Here is a 14,924-nt window from a genome sequence, read left to right as displayed (position 1 = left end):
TGGCGGTTACGAGTCGAGGACGAGAGACTCAGACTCCAGGTAGCCACAGCCTTGTTGATCAATTGAGATCTGGCCGGAGGGGGAAGATATCCGATTGGACCGTACGGCAGCCGGAGGCGCACTCCCGTCGACTTCGATCAAAAACGCCAGCGGAGAGGGCACAAGGCGCGGTATGTCGTGAAGTGGTGCAGGAGAAACAGAATCAAAATGGGCCGTGAAAAAGAAGAGAGGAGAAACCGAGGAAGCTAAATCGCGCAAAGAGAAAGAGGCTGATGGGCTGTCTGCAGGTATTGCGCGAGGGGTGCTGCAGAAGCATTTCGAAGTTCCAGGAAATGTACGAATCAAACTAGAAGCAGAGGTCAATGTGAAGTTCCACAAGCGGTACACAGAATTTCACAAACACCAGGAGTCAGGCCACATAAGTACTTACCGAGTTGAAGGCACGTAGCATTTGTGACGTGATATCCCCTTAGCCTTTGGCGGTGTGGCAGGGGTTGCAGCGACAGTGGTTACAGATCTTGCAGCGCCAGATGGCGACAAACGGACCGGAGTTGCAGTCAGAGCATCGCCAGGTAAGGATATTCCCGTTTGTTGCCTGTACAATGACGAAAACGTGACCCGAGCATTGGTTGGCCATTTTGATGCTATTTGCAGCCGATTAGCCTCGTCGCTTCTGCTGTCAGGTCTCATTCACTTACCAATTCCTGACGGGATCTTGAGTATATTAGACAAGGCAGTGCCAGCAACGGAGAATGGAGAGCACTGAAGCTGTTGCTGTTCAATTGCTGCGCAAGATAGCAATGGTCTGGTTGCCCGAGTATAGACTCGCAAAGGACAAAGTAAGACGAATTGGGAATTCGACGGAGTGACGTGATGGTCAAGGAAGAGGAGAATGGACTGGAAGAAGGAAGAGAGATTGTTGATGATGGATGAAAGACAAAGGGCAAGTGGGATGCGTCGCCATAGCTTTATATAGAGAAGCAGCTTTGAAAACGGACCAGCGCATGAGACATCTCCTTTGAGTGATGCGATGGGTGCGTTGCTTTGGTTGACCGTTGTTCAGAGAAGATCCCAACAGCTGTGCGAGGTCCAGACTAGAAGCAGCTTTGCAGAATGGAACTTCTCTTTCCGTCGGCTGATGCACGTACCCGATTACTGTCGACGGGTCATTAAATGGGTGGAGAAAGCGACAGAGAATGGAGTGATGGATAACAATCGACAGGGAAGACGTCGTGGTGAAGAAAGGCGAAGATCCAGCGAGAGGAGAATGGGATGGACCAAAAGAGAAGGGATTGGGGGGGGAGGGGGGAGGAGAAAGAACGAGGAGCAAGTGAGGAGAGCCGAGAAAATCGTCAGAAAGGGCATTACATTAAGTAGTGTTTGCGTGAAGACGTCTTGTCTCTACTTGGGGGAGAGCACCACCCATGGATGAGTACCGGGGCCCAAAAAGGCAAAAGAAAGAAAGCACACGACCACCTACATCAGTTGCGCGCTCCTAGCAAATCGCCTATATCCCAGCCAACCGCAAATCTGGGACCGAATAGCGCGACACCAGATGGGCCAGGAAGCCAGTAGTAGGAGATGGAAGTGATATATCGCCGTCGGTGGACCCAACCAAGTGGGTGCGGAAATGCAGGCGACAGCCGCTTTTCCCTTTTTCTTTTTCCTGCTTCTTTCTCCCTTCCCTTTTTCTCCTTCGCGCTCGCCCTTTAAGCTTTTGCCCCTAAAATTAGGATTTCCCCAGGGAGAAGCTGAGTGTCGACCCGGGAATGTCTGGATCTGGGCCCGATCCATGCGCTTCCGTTTGGGGGCTGAGCTGGATCCAGCCCTGTGGTGCGGTGGTGCTTGGGCTTGCAGATCAGATCCGACACTCTTTTTGACACCTGGTGGTGCTAGGTAGGTAGGTAGGTAGGTATATGTCTAGTAGGTAGTAGTATCATGATCGTGTCTTCATCATGACCGATCTGCTTTGTAGACACTAGACAGTTCCCACCAGATTGGATCAAAGGGGAAATGATAGACGATTCCCGATCATCTTGCTTGAATCAGTAGCTCATTTCGTCATCCCAGATTTTCAGGAACGTCATGTCCGGCCTATTTGGGAAAACCCGATCGTCTTAGTGTGCTTCGAGAACACCCCATCTCCGGCCTATCTGATCAGGATGCCCCCATTTGTTTGATCGCGTAAGTAGCCATCACCGAGCTGCTCCGACAAATCTTAATGAGGTGCCTCTCCTGTCATTTCGACTCCTCTCACGGCCCACGACAGGACGACCAGACATCGGCGTCCCGGTACAACCGATCCACCATCGCCAACAGGGATTCCCCGACCGGACAAACAACACCTTTCGGTCTTTGATTGATGAAGTGAGGCCAGGATCTGCATCCCGTCGTCCTTTCATACAAGCCCTCGTAGGTATCTTCTACCTGGTATCCCGGCACCCACCTCCATATGCACACCCTTGACTCTGCCTGCATCCCTCAAGGTACGATGCAGAGGAACGTTCCGGGCGTTGGAGGTAAAGAAGTCCCGGTCCAACTGAGGGTCTCTGCGGTCTCCTCAATTCTCTTTCTCTTTGCTGATCCTGGGCCGATCGCTCCGGGCATTTGCAGAAGACCCGCGGGCCCGCCAACCAGGTTCATTCCTGGGTGGCTGACTGGTTTCCAGCTACACAAGCTCCCTGGAAGGTTCTTTTTTTTATTTTTATTTTTATTTTTTTTTTGTCAGCCACTAGCTTTCGGAGTGGCACAGGATGCCAGAAATAGGAAGCTGGGATTGAATGAAGTCTGTCCGGTGTGACAGAAACGGGCCTGCCATTCCTGCAAGCACGTACTTTTGTCCGCTGCGGCTGGTCCCCTGTCAAACCAACGCCGCGGGCTAATTTTCTCACCCCTCAGACGACTGAGGCGAGGCCCGGAAGATAGCTGACCTGCGGAGAATCTTCCGCTCCCCCAAATTAGGTGGACGCGTCGATCCATCCAAAAGAGTCGCTGAGGGCCAGGGGTTTGCTCCACCAAGAGATGCTAATTGCTTAGGCACTTCTTCTAGTCTTCGACCCGGGGGCCACTAAGGAGTAGATCCAAATCGCCCCGGCAAATCACAGGCCCTCATTGCCCTTAGTTGACGTCTCTGGGGCGCTCGCATCCAGATTGACTAGAGGCCCGACTGTCAGTGGACTAAATGGGCACGCGGTGCGTCAAGTGCTCCGAGCTTCTCCTCCTTTGCTCTTTTCCAAGCATGACACACTGGCTTGCAACCCGGCCCAGCGCTTAGACCATTTTTTACGCACATGGCTGGCAGTTCTCTGTCGTGAGATGGTGGACGTTACATAACCTTCTTATGGCATCAGTCTGAGACAGCAGCTGTAGCCTGCCTGCAGATAGTGTCTGAGAAACGTCAAAGAGGCCACCTGAAGGGCGTGGCGGATGTAAAACACCCGAGTCGCGCAGCTGGTGCTCCACGGTTCATGGTTATCCCTGTCGGAGTGTCTGGGCCCCCTCCCCAGCGAGCAGCGAAGCTATAGGGTGGTATATCGCCGGATGGACAGTCTAGTCTCCAGTCTCACTGGCCTAGAGGGGACAGCGTCCGCTTTTCCCCTCAATTAGGCAATGGCGGATGGGACTTGGTTGAAACTCGAACATTTGGCTGCATGCTTCCCTGATCTACCGGGAGTGGCTCCCGGACGTATTTCTGGCCCGGTGCGCTTCAGTCCTTACTAGCGTTGCCCCTAAGACACTCCGTCTCCCTCCGTCTCCCATGGCGCTGGGGTCCGCTGACGCAAGGTACTTTTGGCTTCTCGATACGTCTTTTTGTTCCCTTCCCAAATCCCATTATCAAGGCCGTGCCGGATAAACCAGGGCCGGTGCTCTGCCAGCCCCCACTGGCATCAATTTTTCCACGAAGCCCATTTGTTCGGCGGCATGCACAATCTGCAATCCTTTTTGGTGGCGTCTGTAAACGAGCTGTTTGGGATTGATGGTCGACCTGGCCAGAACAACGGCATTCTTTCCCATGATTATGATATCACGTACAGAGTATAATTGGTCAAATCAATTGAAGCTTGCATGCCGGGGGTATCCCAGTGCTTCCGGAGACTGCCCTCAGCATCGGATGCTGTCCATCATTATCTCGGCTAACGGAAGGTACTGGTGTCAGGTGCGTGAGGATGTTGAATGTCTGTCGTCCACAAACGGATTCAACTTGTGCGCTCAACACTCGGCCTCATGCACACCGCTATTGTTGTTATTCAAACCTGAACACAGAGTACGCAGGGCCATATCCACTTGCTGATGCCGGGCAGTTGTCCGGCAGTTCCGCTGTACGACCCTGCTATAGCAAGGAATGGAGACAATGCAAGTTGTCATTCAGCCGACTCCCGTCAAGCCAAGCAGACATAGGCTAGATCATTTTCCGCCCCCAAGCTGGCAGAATGGATGCTGACAGTTCCATTTGGGCCAGGCATTTCGAAAGGGAATGGAAGTAAACAGACACAGCATCGGTAGATGTAACCAAAATTGTGATATTCAAAAAGCTAAACATGATACTACATTGAAATATACAGCAATGTCCGAGATGTTCTCTTGCATCAGTTCCACCGGCCGAGGCCGCAGGAAACTCGCCAAAAGACATGAATCCTAGAAAGTGATGCCTTCATTCCTCGGCCAATTTTGCACAGTACCACTACCGCTCCACGCCAAATGGCATAGAGAGATAGTGAACCGAACAAGACTGGACAATTAATCTCCCAACGCTCCGTTAAGAGCATCTTGTGGATTAGGTCGGGAGAAAAATCTCCTTCCCAACAAGATGCTCCTGCAGTACCCAGAGTGGACTGCATCGCTGGTGTAAAGTTGTGACGTGTTTTCTCAGCTCCCGTGCTGTTGCAAACCGATCGGCCTGAGCGCACCTACGCATAAAGCAGAAAACACAAGGGGAATGGCAGCCTCGATCCGACATGGTAATGGGACTTGGGCCCCGTCCTAATCAATTCGGGACAGTAGAGCTAGTCTTCATGATCGCAGAGTCCAGCTGGCTAGACTCTGCAGTTGTTGCTTGGTCACACCACATGGCTGATTTTAGCATCAGTCATAAGTTGGGGGTGATAAAGAAGGTATCCGGAGGTTATCATCACATAAGATGACGCTTGTGCGTATGAATCGAAGCAAAGGAAGTCGCCATGCGCTGTACGAAATGAGGAAGAAGTCATCAAATTTACTCGTCACTGTCTTTAGTCATCATCTTACCGATCACCCGGCTTGTTACACTGTTGCACAGGTGAAGAAAGTTGAGAGAAGGGATGAAGTGGCAAGGCCCTTTGATACACCCCAAATCAGTCAGTAAGGTGGAACAATGCCGAGACACTATGAAACATTAGTGATGATGCCTGATAGTCGAGTTAAAAAGGGGACTAACCTTTCACCGTAATGGTGGCGTCTGATGCTTTCCGCTAGAAGACTTGAAATGTCGATGACAATCAACTTCTTCGACCTCTTCACCACCTGTGGTGGAACAGGGAAGCTATTCGTGACGACGATGTGGTCAATCGCCTCGCATGCCTCCATCTGTTCGAGAGTTTCCTCTGTGAAAAGGCCATGGGTAGCGATGCAGTATACCTTCTTGGCGCCGCCCTTTTTCACTACAGTTTCTGCTGCAGCTGTCCAAGATTTACTCTTGTCAATCATGTCGTCAACTAGGAACACGGTTCTACCGCGGACGTCGCCGACCAATGTGATGGTCTTTTCCTGCTCGGTGTGTTTTCCGACTCTGCCCTCTTCATCGGAAGATTCAGCCGCATCGAACGAGCCACCTAGGGCATGGTCGCCAGGAAGGGAAGATGTATTAGAGATGAGGGAATTCACCATGGAATCTGGAACTGTCTCCGAATCATCACGACTGTGGCTCTGCCCCGGGGTTGTTTCGCCCGATGCGGGGTGTGAAGTCGGGCCAGTCGATGGGTAGTCATCGTCCACGAGGTGACCTTGTACGAGCCGCCCGGTGATGACTTCCCGCACCCGCACATCAGTATACTCATGTGCGGCTTCCAGTTCCGAAGGACGACGAGCACCGGTTGGTGTCTCAGGTCGCAGGTAGTTCGCCGCGACAAGAGACTCCATATTGGCGTTCGGCTCCCCCCTTGTATCCCCAGATTGAGCACTCTCATTGTTTGCACTCTGAAAGTGTAGTACAAAGGGGTCTTGGTCCTTGTCCGTGGCGGACGGAGTGGTCTCTTCTTCTATAGAATCAAAAAAGACAGTGCTGTCCGTCATGGCCATAGGGATCTTCGGACGTCTCCTGTCAGTGGTGACGATGCCGAAGTTGAGTTTCAGTGTGTCGGCCAGTGAGGTGACACGCTTGGTGCCACCCGCATTTTTGCTGACAACAACAGCTTCCCGCCATCCAGGCACGTTCATACGGATCCAACGGGCAATGAAGGGCTCGGCGAACAGGTTATCCACGGGCTTGCCGAAGAATCCCTGCATTTGGGAGGCCTAGCGATCACGCTGATAAGAACTCCATCCATGCCACGCAACACGAAGCAGCACAATAGACAAATTGCCTTGTGACTCACATGCAGGTCCAAAGTTATCACATGGTCCACCCCAGCAATCGAGAGGAGATTGGCCAACATGCGGGCCGTGATGGCACCACGGTGACTCTTCTTCTTGGACTGGCGGGAGTATGGGAAGTACCTCGTTGGTGTCAGCATCAAACGTGCAGTGATGGAGTCAAGTAGAACCATACGGCATGACCGCTAGAAGGGAGGGAAGTACGGGTCAGCCAGTGGAGTCGAATTGGCGGGGGAAGAAAACATGTCTCTTGCACATACCTGTGATCGATTTTGCCGAGCCACCCTTGCAGGCAGAGATCATGATCAGGAGCTCCATGACACTGTCATTGATCTTTCCGCTACCGCTTTGGACAATGTATACATCCTGGTTGCGTACGGAGACGCCAATGTTTACACTGGTCTCGCCATTGCTGAACTTCCCCAGGTCGGCACGAGCCGGTTGGGTTCCCAGACGTTCACAGATGGTCTCAGCCAGGAGGGGATGGGATGTCCCCGAGAAAATCTGTACTCCCCGCATCTTAGGACTGTGATGATCTAGAAGGCATGGACCAAGGGGAGGGAAGAGAAGTTGAGGTGGGCAGCAAGATCATCTCAAGTGCCGAGGGAAGAAGCAAGGGAGGGGGGGGGGAAGAGAAGAAAGAAAAAGAAAATGGCACGGGGGCTTTTCTTCGCGGGAAAAATTTCTAAGTGGAGGTCGACAAAGGCGGCAGCCACAGCACGCTGGGCGCCTGTGGCTCTCCGTACCCGAGCTGCCCCCACCAGCCGACAAGACGAAGATAAGCTCCTGCAACCCCGCGGTCAGTGAATTGGCCGGCAAATTGTCTCAAGGATGTCCCAGAAGTTCCCTCCCGTGCAAGGAGGAGGATCCCTCATTGTCGCCTGGCAGGCAAAGGCGAAACATGTTCTGGTAGTTGGCGGTGGAGAGGTGAGCCTCCCTTACCTGAGTCATTAGCCTCACCAAATATATAATGTTGCTTACCAAACGATTTCACCTCAGGTGGCCGCAGGTCGCATCCTCCACGCCCTCAACGCCGATGCCAAAGTAACCGTGGTCTGTCCTGCATCCGGTCTCAACGATGAAGTGGCTTTCAGGGTAGCAGAAGGCCAGGTTAGTCACATTGATAGGAACTTCGAAGCAGCCGATTTGGAAGGAGCAGACATGGTGCTCTGTGCCATTGACGATCCGGACGCTTCGACGCAGGTTTGGAAGCTCTGCAAGGAGAAGCGAATTCCCGCGAACATAGCTGATGTACCCTCGGAATGTGATTTTTACTTCGGTAGCGTATATCGCGATGGGCCATTGCAAGTGATGGTCAGTACCAATGGAAACGGACCCAAACTGGCCAGTATTGTTCGGAAGAAGATAGCGAACACCTTGCCCGATAACATGGGTGCTGCCATAGACAATGTGGGTAAGCTGCGGAAGAAGCTGAGGGAAGTCGCCCCCAATGCCGAACAAGGGCCGAAACGAATGAAGTGGTATGCTAGTCTCGTGATGCTCTCTGTACAATGATCTCCCACCGCTGATCGACCATGTAGGATGTCGGGCGTTTGCGAGTCCTGGAGCCTAGAGGACCTCGTCCAGATGGACGACAGGGATATGGACAGTCTTTTGACCCATTACGCATCTGGGAAGATCCCGACCCTGAGCGAAGTCCGGTCCAGCTGACGAGGCTGAGTAGAGATCTTGTAGCACACCTTGGTCGATACGTCAATAGCCATGCATTCGGACGTGTCAAATACCGAATGGGTAGAATCCGGCAACGCTCTCATAAAGATGTTATTTTGTACATACAAATATAAGTCCCGTCGAAGGAGTCTCGCGGGAGATAAGAAGAAACAAACGCAATGCTGTGCTAGGTCTACATTCAATACTCCTCCAGATCGAGAAAAGCCCTACAGTCCTGTAGGCGAGGATATCCAAAAAGCAGCGCAAAGTAAACAGAAGGAAGGAAGTAACGTCAACACACAAAATCGAACACTGGCCGTCTTGTTCAACGACCTCCACTGTGTTTGCGGGGATACTGGCTCGACACGGAGTTCCGGTGACTAGACGGCGCTGGCAGAGATGATTGGGTGGCAGGTATACCCAGCTTTGCCTCGCCGATTCTCCGCAACAATGATTGAAGGGAGACGCGAATCTCAGGGTTCAGGTCGCGACCCAACAGATCAACCGCTAATGGGTAGAAAGTTCCAATATGTTTGTCGAAGCCCTCGGTGGGAAAGTTGGTGTAGCCCTCGATGACGTCCACAACCACCGGACGCCAGGCCACTACGTTCCGATGCTGTGAGTCTTCATCAAGACGGACGAAGCTGCGAATTATATCCGCACACAACCTGTTATGGTTAGCAAAATTCAAAGCAATCTGATAATAAACGAAAAAAAAAACACTTACGGAATCAGAGCCGCCTCTGTTTCTGCGCGGCTGCTTTTACGCTCCTCCCTCTCGTCGTGATACATGCGGAAAAGGATGTGGACGTAAGTGGCAGCGCTTCCACTTTCCTGCTTGAGGAGGTTGGGAGGTTGCTTCATAAACCCTTGACGCCACAGTTGCATCCGCAATTCCTTGTCCTCGTTGAACTTCTTCGCAAACTGATAACTTTTCTTCAGCAAGCCCATCAGGCGAAGGAGCTCATGGCTGGGGATCTGGGCGTAGACTTTGTCGTTTGAGAACAGTTCGTGAACAGTCTCAATCATAAGCAACTGAAGTACACAGTTGGTAATGATACGGTTGAAGAACCGACGTCGTGCCACGGTCACAGCGGCTGGTTGTTGCTGGGCCTCTGCCTGAGGTCGGTAATCCTCCAATGCGGGAGTTGAGGTCGCAGGCATGTCGCCCTCCTCGTGCTCCGACGTCACACTCTGCGCCCCGTTAGCCTTCTGCGGTTCAGGTACATGTTCCTGATCCGAGGCCGTTTCGGAAGATTCTGGCCCAGACTCTTCGTTGATTGAGGCTTCCCCGTTTTTCAGCGAGCTCGGTGCCTTGGAAGAGATGGAGGCAGCGGCAGTAAACAGCTCGTACGCAGTGGTCTTGCTGAAAAGCTCGACAAAAGCCCCAACAACCTTTTTCCAATGCTCCAGCTGGAATTTGCTAACATTCTGCAAGATCAGCTGTTGCAGGCAGTTGCTTCCAATTCGCGCAATGGTGTCATTTTCTTGACAGATGCACAGAGTGAGGAGCTCGAGAATGCGACCGAGCATGTACTCAAGTGCGTCAAAGTAGTGAGTGAACAGCGTGATCATATTCCTCAAGGCCTGAATCATGGTTGTTGACAGCCACACAGAAAGCTCTTCATGATTAGGCACCTTGGACATTTCCGATTTCGACTGTAGCACCACAAAGATAGGATAGAGAAGCTGTCTCCACAGCACGTCCCAGAATTCCTGTGGAAATTCACCGCCGTACCGGATTAATGTCTCGAAGAGGTATGTCAGTGCTTGTGAGCGGACCTCCAGATCATCGCCGGTCATCAGCACGTCTTGGAACGCGATCAAGATCGGATACCAGAACTGCTCTTCTTTAGACTGGCGGGTGAGCTGCTGGGAAAGGTTGGTAGCATCTTCATGGAAGCCTTCCGGGGATGCACCGCGGTGAGACAGTGGGCACTCCGGCGTCCTGAGCATTTTCGAAACCGTGGACTTCAAGGTCTCAATTGCCTGCAACGACTTCTTCTGGAACCTTGAGTTCTTGGAGAACTCAGTGAGGCACACAACGAGGTCAGGAAAAGCGCCCTGTGTAATCACGACCCCAAATCGAGTGTTGTAGATCTGGGTAACATGCTCAAATGCCATATTGACGATGCCTTCATATGGCTCCCGTGCAGCAACTGTGAAGACGCCAAACATTGTTTTCCAGCCAGAACGAATGTTGTCACCACGTGCTTGGATCATTTGAATGAGACACCGGAGAATCATATCCTTGACAGTTACTGCGCTGCTATTCGCCATGACATGCTCGAAGGGCTTGAGGAAATCTTTTTGGAACTTGAAACCGGGCAACTCTTCAATTTCCATGAAACGCATAGAGAGCTGGCGAAGCGAATCAAGCGCAAAGAAGACCACCGTCGTGTTCGAATGACACCCCACCTGGTTGAAATGCTGACCGAGGACTTCCCAAATCTTGGACCATTCTATCCTGACTCTCGTCATGTTGTAATAGCTGATCTCGACGAGCTTCTGCAAACTGTAAGTCCGAGGGGATTCAGTTTGCCCGGAAGATTGAATTTCTTGCCAGCTGACTTCGCTCAGGGCCTGGATAAAGTCGATGATGGCCTCGTGAGAGAGGTTAGCCGTGTTGGTGAAAATGCGATCCACTCCCCGGATCATTTCTGCAGACCGACTCTCCATTGCAACCTCGGTACGGAAAGCTGTCGGTCCATTGATTGATCGGGGGCGAGGCCGCCTTGAGGCTTGCATGGACTTCCGAGATCCGTCCGAAGATGGTTGGGTCACAATGCGAGCTCGGGAGACATCAGGCAAGGAGCCTTCATCGACGCCATCGCTTAGGAGTTGAAGACGGTCGAGTTGACTGACACAGGTCAGGATTTCTCTCCATGAGCCCTTAAGGTGGTTTCCTTCCGTAAGAGCTACATCAAGTAAGGCCTTCAAAGCTTCCACGTTCTTGGCCACCATCTCCCGAACGTTGCCCAGATTTGTGAATTTGGCCAACGCTGTGACAAACGCAACCCGAGGGGTTTCAAGTTCAAATGCACAACTGATGCGAATCGCCAGCTTCATCCCTCCCATGCAAAGCCGGATGATTTCTAGGTATTGAGTATCTTGCATTGGGGCAGACAAGCCAGAAAGGAAAGACATCCAGGTGACATTGAACATGGATCCCACGTGCTGGGCAGACGTTGCCGGGATAAAGCGCGAGAGAGCTTCCTTGACAGCGGTCTTTCGCTGTGCTCGTATTAAACTTCGATAAAGCTGCTCTGTTTTGTTGGCCATTTCCTCAGAGGCTTGGGCGTATTTTTCACCTTGAATATCCCGTCCCACGGTTGCGAAAACCTGTCCAGCCCTGGAGGCCAGGCCGCCAGTAGGGGTAGATGTCGGAATGCCGAGATTGGCAGCATGCTCTCTTTCAGTATCCAGAACGATTTCATTGCTTGCAATTTCCTCGTAGATGGAGCTGAGATACTCGTCAGGCAAGTCCTGGTTGTCGTTAATACCCCGGTTGTTCTTGATGAAGTCTTCCTTCGTCATACGGAGACCCTTAATCTTGGCACTGTGTTGATCTGTGTTGAGCATGATGACGGAGTACGCGAGAACGTAAGCGGTATCCGCATTTGCAAACGCGTTTGGATTTTGGGTGACGTAGCGTTCTGCGAACTTGAGCATGAAGCGATCGATCTTCTGTGCTTCACCGGGCAATCGGAAGTGCTGCAAGAATTGACGCAGAGCGTCAACGAAGCGGCGCTTTGAAAACTCCATCATATCGACGAAAGCATGCATGATGGCAATATTCTCCGCATCCCCTTCGCCGAGATACTCACCAACCATGGCCTTATCCAACCGGTCATTTCGAAACAAAAACGCAGCAATGTCCTCGGGTGAATCAGAGCGTACGAAGCCCTCTTTGACGAACAGTTTGATTCCCCGTTTGGCCTTGAAGTTGAATTGTTGAATAGCGTTCGTGAAAGCAATCTTCCTTTGTTTGACCCTCTCTATTTGGTTCGGATCGTCTTCTGCGACAGGTGTAGTACTGCCGTCAGTACTCTCAATTCTTGGGGAGGCAAGGTAGGTTGCGGCGGTCGTTTCCGTAGAGTCCCTGGGATTGTCGATTGATTTCTGCGAAGACGAATTGAGAGCAGGAGCGGCCTGATCAACCAAACGCTGCGAGGCCCAGTTGTCTAACGATTGCAGAATTTCCACTAGACATTCGACCGCTTGATTCTTGAGTATATAATCCGGGGGTACATGTTGCATGTTTGGCAGATGACCGTTGGCTACATTAGCCGTGGTCAGATAAGGCGGTAGAGTACCCCGTTGATGCCAGTCGTTTCCAAGAGTCGAGACTTTGACATGATGCTCCAAATATTGTTGTTGCTGGAAAGCGGTGACCGCAACAGGTATACTTGCGTATCGCGATAGTTGTTCGATGACGCTGCGCAAGACAAAATTAGAGGCTGCGTTGGGAGGTATTTGGAATGAAAGCATACTTCTGGAAGATATTCTCCAATGCGGTCCTGTCGCAGTCATAGTTGAGGTACATTTCAACTAAAGCGCGCGGATCACCGGCCAGCCTCTCCAAGATCTCCATGAAGTATTGTTTTTGGAACGTGGGGGAATTGCGCTTCTCGAGAATGGTCAAGTAAATTTCTTTCAGGAAAACCTCGAGTTCTTTCTACTGGATGTCAGATCATCTCTCCTGCGAATAATTCCATGGTGCACACAAACCTTCATCATCACTCTCATGTGCTTTAGCATGAGCCAGAAGATCTCACAGCAGACTTCGAAGATCCGAGGCACCGAGCTAGAGCCATTGCGGCTCAGACTCAGACAGAGATGGGGCCGAACAGCCTGTAGAAGTGTCATCGCGTCCGGGCCGTTGGAGCTGTTTTTGATGGTCAAGAGCGGAGATGTGAAGGCTGCGACGTGGTTGTTGATGAGATAATGGATCAAGTGCAAGGACAACAATTTGGACCTCATGTTCTGGGACTTGAGATCTTGCTGTTGATCATGACTCAGGATTTTGTGGCTCAGCTTGCAGAGAGCCCTGAAGACCAGGAAGGCATCTTTGACATAAATTTCATCTTCATCATCGTCTGCACTGCCGTCGATGTCCTCTCCTGAAGCCGCGGACAAAGACCGTGCCGATCTCTGATTACCCCTCGCACGAGTAACCATTGTGGGAGCATTGTCGTTGACAGAGGTCACGTCCTTGCTCGACTCGAAACTTTGCAATGTCAGTTTCTCCCCGGGCTCCTTCGTGACAGGGTGGTCGGAAGTTGCGGCAGAGGGCGCATCTGACTCGTGGTCATCTTCCGTTGCTTGGGGAGTCTCTCCCGCCTCCAGAGTTGCGGTGTCTGAGGAGCTATGCTGCCCTTTCTCGCTGTCGCGCAAGCATAGCTCTTTCAAGTCCAGTCTGACCTGGACTCTATCGAAAACCGTGCTAACCATTTGTGTCAAGGACCCCTGGGCAATCTGCTGATTCTGAGATGATTTGGAGTAGATGAAGATATTGTATATTTGGCGGACGGCTTTCAGGAGACCTGCTCCATGAACAACAATCTTATCATTCAGAACTGCTGCAAGAAGGGACTTGATGATTTGTTGCTGAATTTCGACCGGTGTTGCTTCGTTCTCAAAGCATTCGCAGATCGCATCAATGGCTCGCTCAATGAGGGGTGGCTGTTCAGGGTTGGCCTCCGAGTCCGACGTCTTCCCCTCATGTGCCGAAGGAAAGGCGAAGTATGAGTAGGTAATCAATTTTCCAATGCAGTCGAGTGCCGTCACTTGAAGAGGAATGCTGATGGATTTGGTGGCAAGCTGTAGAGGGCGAAAGATAAGTTCAGGGTCAATGGGCTGACGGTCCGACTGTTTGACATTCGCGAGCGCGCTCTTCACAGCATCGTCCAATTCCTTGCTTCTCCGCGCCTCCTTGGATGCACCAATGGTGTCCAGAGCTGTGACAATGAAGACGGTAGAGCTGACAGTCACAGAGCGGTGCGTGGCAAACGTTGCAGTTGTTGACCGTGAATCCGAGCGCATGCGGGTATCGGAAGCAAGTTCATCATTAGGTGGGATGGAACCGACATCTTGTCTTTCGGCCGGGGTTTCATGTTCAACACTGACAGCCGGAACCTCTGGTGGTATATTCGCAACATCATCCTTCGACTTCGACTCAGCCCCCGCGTCGGGCTTGGGTTCCGGTGATGATGCGACGGCTCCCTCCGGAGGGCTTGCGGATTGATTCGGTGACTCTGTGTTCTCAGCAGCTTCCAATTGTTCCGGGGATGGATGAGCATCCTCCGATTCCTCTACCGCGATTTCCTGACGTTCCGACTCCTCCGGTAGTATGGGCTTGCCTCCGTCGACGGAGTGATCTGTATGCGCTATGACATCGCCGGCATCCTCGTTGTTGTCTGCCTGCGGCAGGGCCGTAGCTGTTTGGGTTGGCTCGTTTACCGAGCCATTCTCGACTTCCGCCATTTATGCGAGACTCCGTCCGGAGCGTTGAAAGACCGGCAGACGAGGGGTCCACATGTGACTAAAAGAGAGACCGAAGGGGTATATGCAGGTCTGAGAAGAAGGACCCTCTAGCCTCCTGGACGCTGGGGAACTGATGCGTGTTCACTCCGCGGACGGGGAGATTGTACGGTGGCCGCGGCGGGCCATAACCGCGTTGCTGA

At 52.0% G+C, this 14,924-nt stretch overlaps 3 protein-coding genes across 3 annotated transcripts; 1 reads left to right on the top strand and 2 right to left on the bottom strand.

Moving 5' to 3' along the window:
- Window positions 1–5,330: 5,330 nt before the first annotated feature.
- Window positions 5,331–7,086, bottom strand: BO94DRAFT_580135 (ribose phosphate diphosphokinase subunit PRS1; the record flags this gene model as incomplete). Its single annotated transcript, XM_025615304.1, has 5 exons — window positions 5,331–5,361; window positions 5,414–6,489; window positions 6,570–6,690; window positions 6,743–6,752; window positions 6,828–7,086. The coding sequence occupies 5 exons, from the start codon at window positions 7,084–7,086 to the stop codon at window positions 5,331–5,333; spliced, it is 1,497 nt and encodes a 498-aa protein (XP_025473033.1).
- A 249-nt stretch (window positions 7,087–7,335) lies between these two features.
- On the top strand, window positions 7,336–8,434 carry BO94DRAFT_529664 (bifunctional precorrin-2 dehydrogenase/sirohydrochlorin ferrochelatase MET8). The gene is made up of 3 exons (XM_025610498.1): window positions 7,336–7,494; window positions 7,567–8,048; window positions 8,109–8,434. Exons 1-3 carry the CDS (start codon window positions 7,399–7,401, stop codon window positions 8,236–8,238), a joined length of 708 nt encoding a protein of 235 aa, XP_025473032.1. The 5' UTR covers window positions 7,336–7,398; the 3' UTR covers window positions 8,239–8,434.
- On the bottom strand, window positions 8,327–14,850 carry BO94DRAFT_529663 (Arf family guanine nucleotide exchange factor SEC7). The gene is made up of 4 exons (XM_025610497.1): window positions 12,970–14,850; window positions 12,732–12,916; window positions 8,966–12,676; window positions 8,327–8,906 (listed from the first exon to the last, which is right to left on the bottom strand). The coding sequence occupies exons 1-4, from the start codon at window positions 14,722–14,724 to the stop codon at window positions 8,564–8,566; spliced, it is 5,994 nt and encodes a 1,997-aa protein (XP_025473031.1). The 5' UTR covers window positions 14,725–14,850; the 3' UTR covers window positions 8,327–8,563.
- Window positions 14,851–14,924: the final 74 nt, after the last annotated feature.

Source organism: Aspergillus sclerotioniger (genome assembly GCF_003184525.1).
Source record: "Aspergillus sclerotioniger CBS 115572 chromosome Unknown BO94scaffold_1, whole genome shotgun sequence".
NCBI lineage: Eukaryota > Fungi > Ascomycota > Eurotiomycetes > Eurotiales > Aspergillaceae > Aspergillus > Aspergillus sclerotioniger.
This window is presented reverse-complemented; position numbering and strand designations above follow the sequence as displayed.

Bases quoted from the DNA above. Each gene is read 5' to 3' on its own strand.
- BO94DRAFT_529664 (XM_025610498.1), top strand. From the start codon at position 7,399: ATGTCCCAGAAGTTCCCTCCCGTGCAAGGAGGAGGATCCCTCATTGTC. The intron at 7,495-7,566 runs GTGAGCCTCCCT...ATTTCACCTCAG, and splicing joins TGGTAGTTGGCGGTGGAGAG to GTGGCCGCAGGTCGCATCCT. The intron at 8,049-8,108 runs GTATGCTAGTCT...TCGACCATGTAG, and splicing joins GGGCCGAAACGAATGAAGTG to GATGTCGGGCGTTTGCGAGT.
- BO94DRAFT_529663 (XM_025610497.1), bottom strand. From the start codon at position 14,724: ATGGCGGAAGTCGAGAATGGCTCGGTAAACGAGCCAACCCAAACAGCT. The intron at 12,677-12,731 runs GTATGCTTTCAT...TGTCTTGCGCAG, and splicing joins TTGGAGAATATCTTCCAGAA to CGTCATCGAACAACTATCGC. The intron at 8,907-8,965 runs GTAAGTGTTTTT...TAACCATAACAG, and splicing joins ACAGAGGCGGCTCTGATTCC to GTTGTGTGCGGATATAATTC.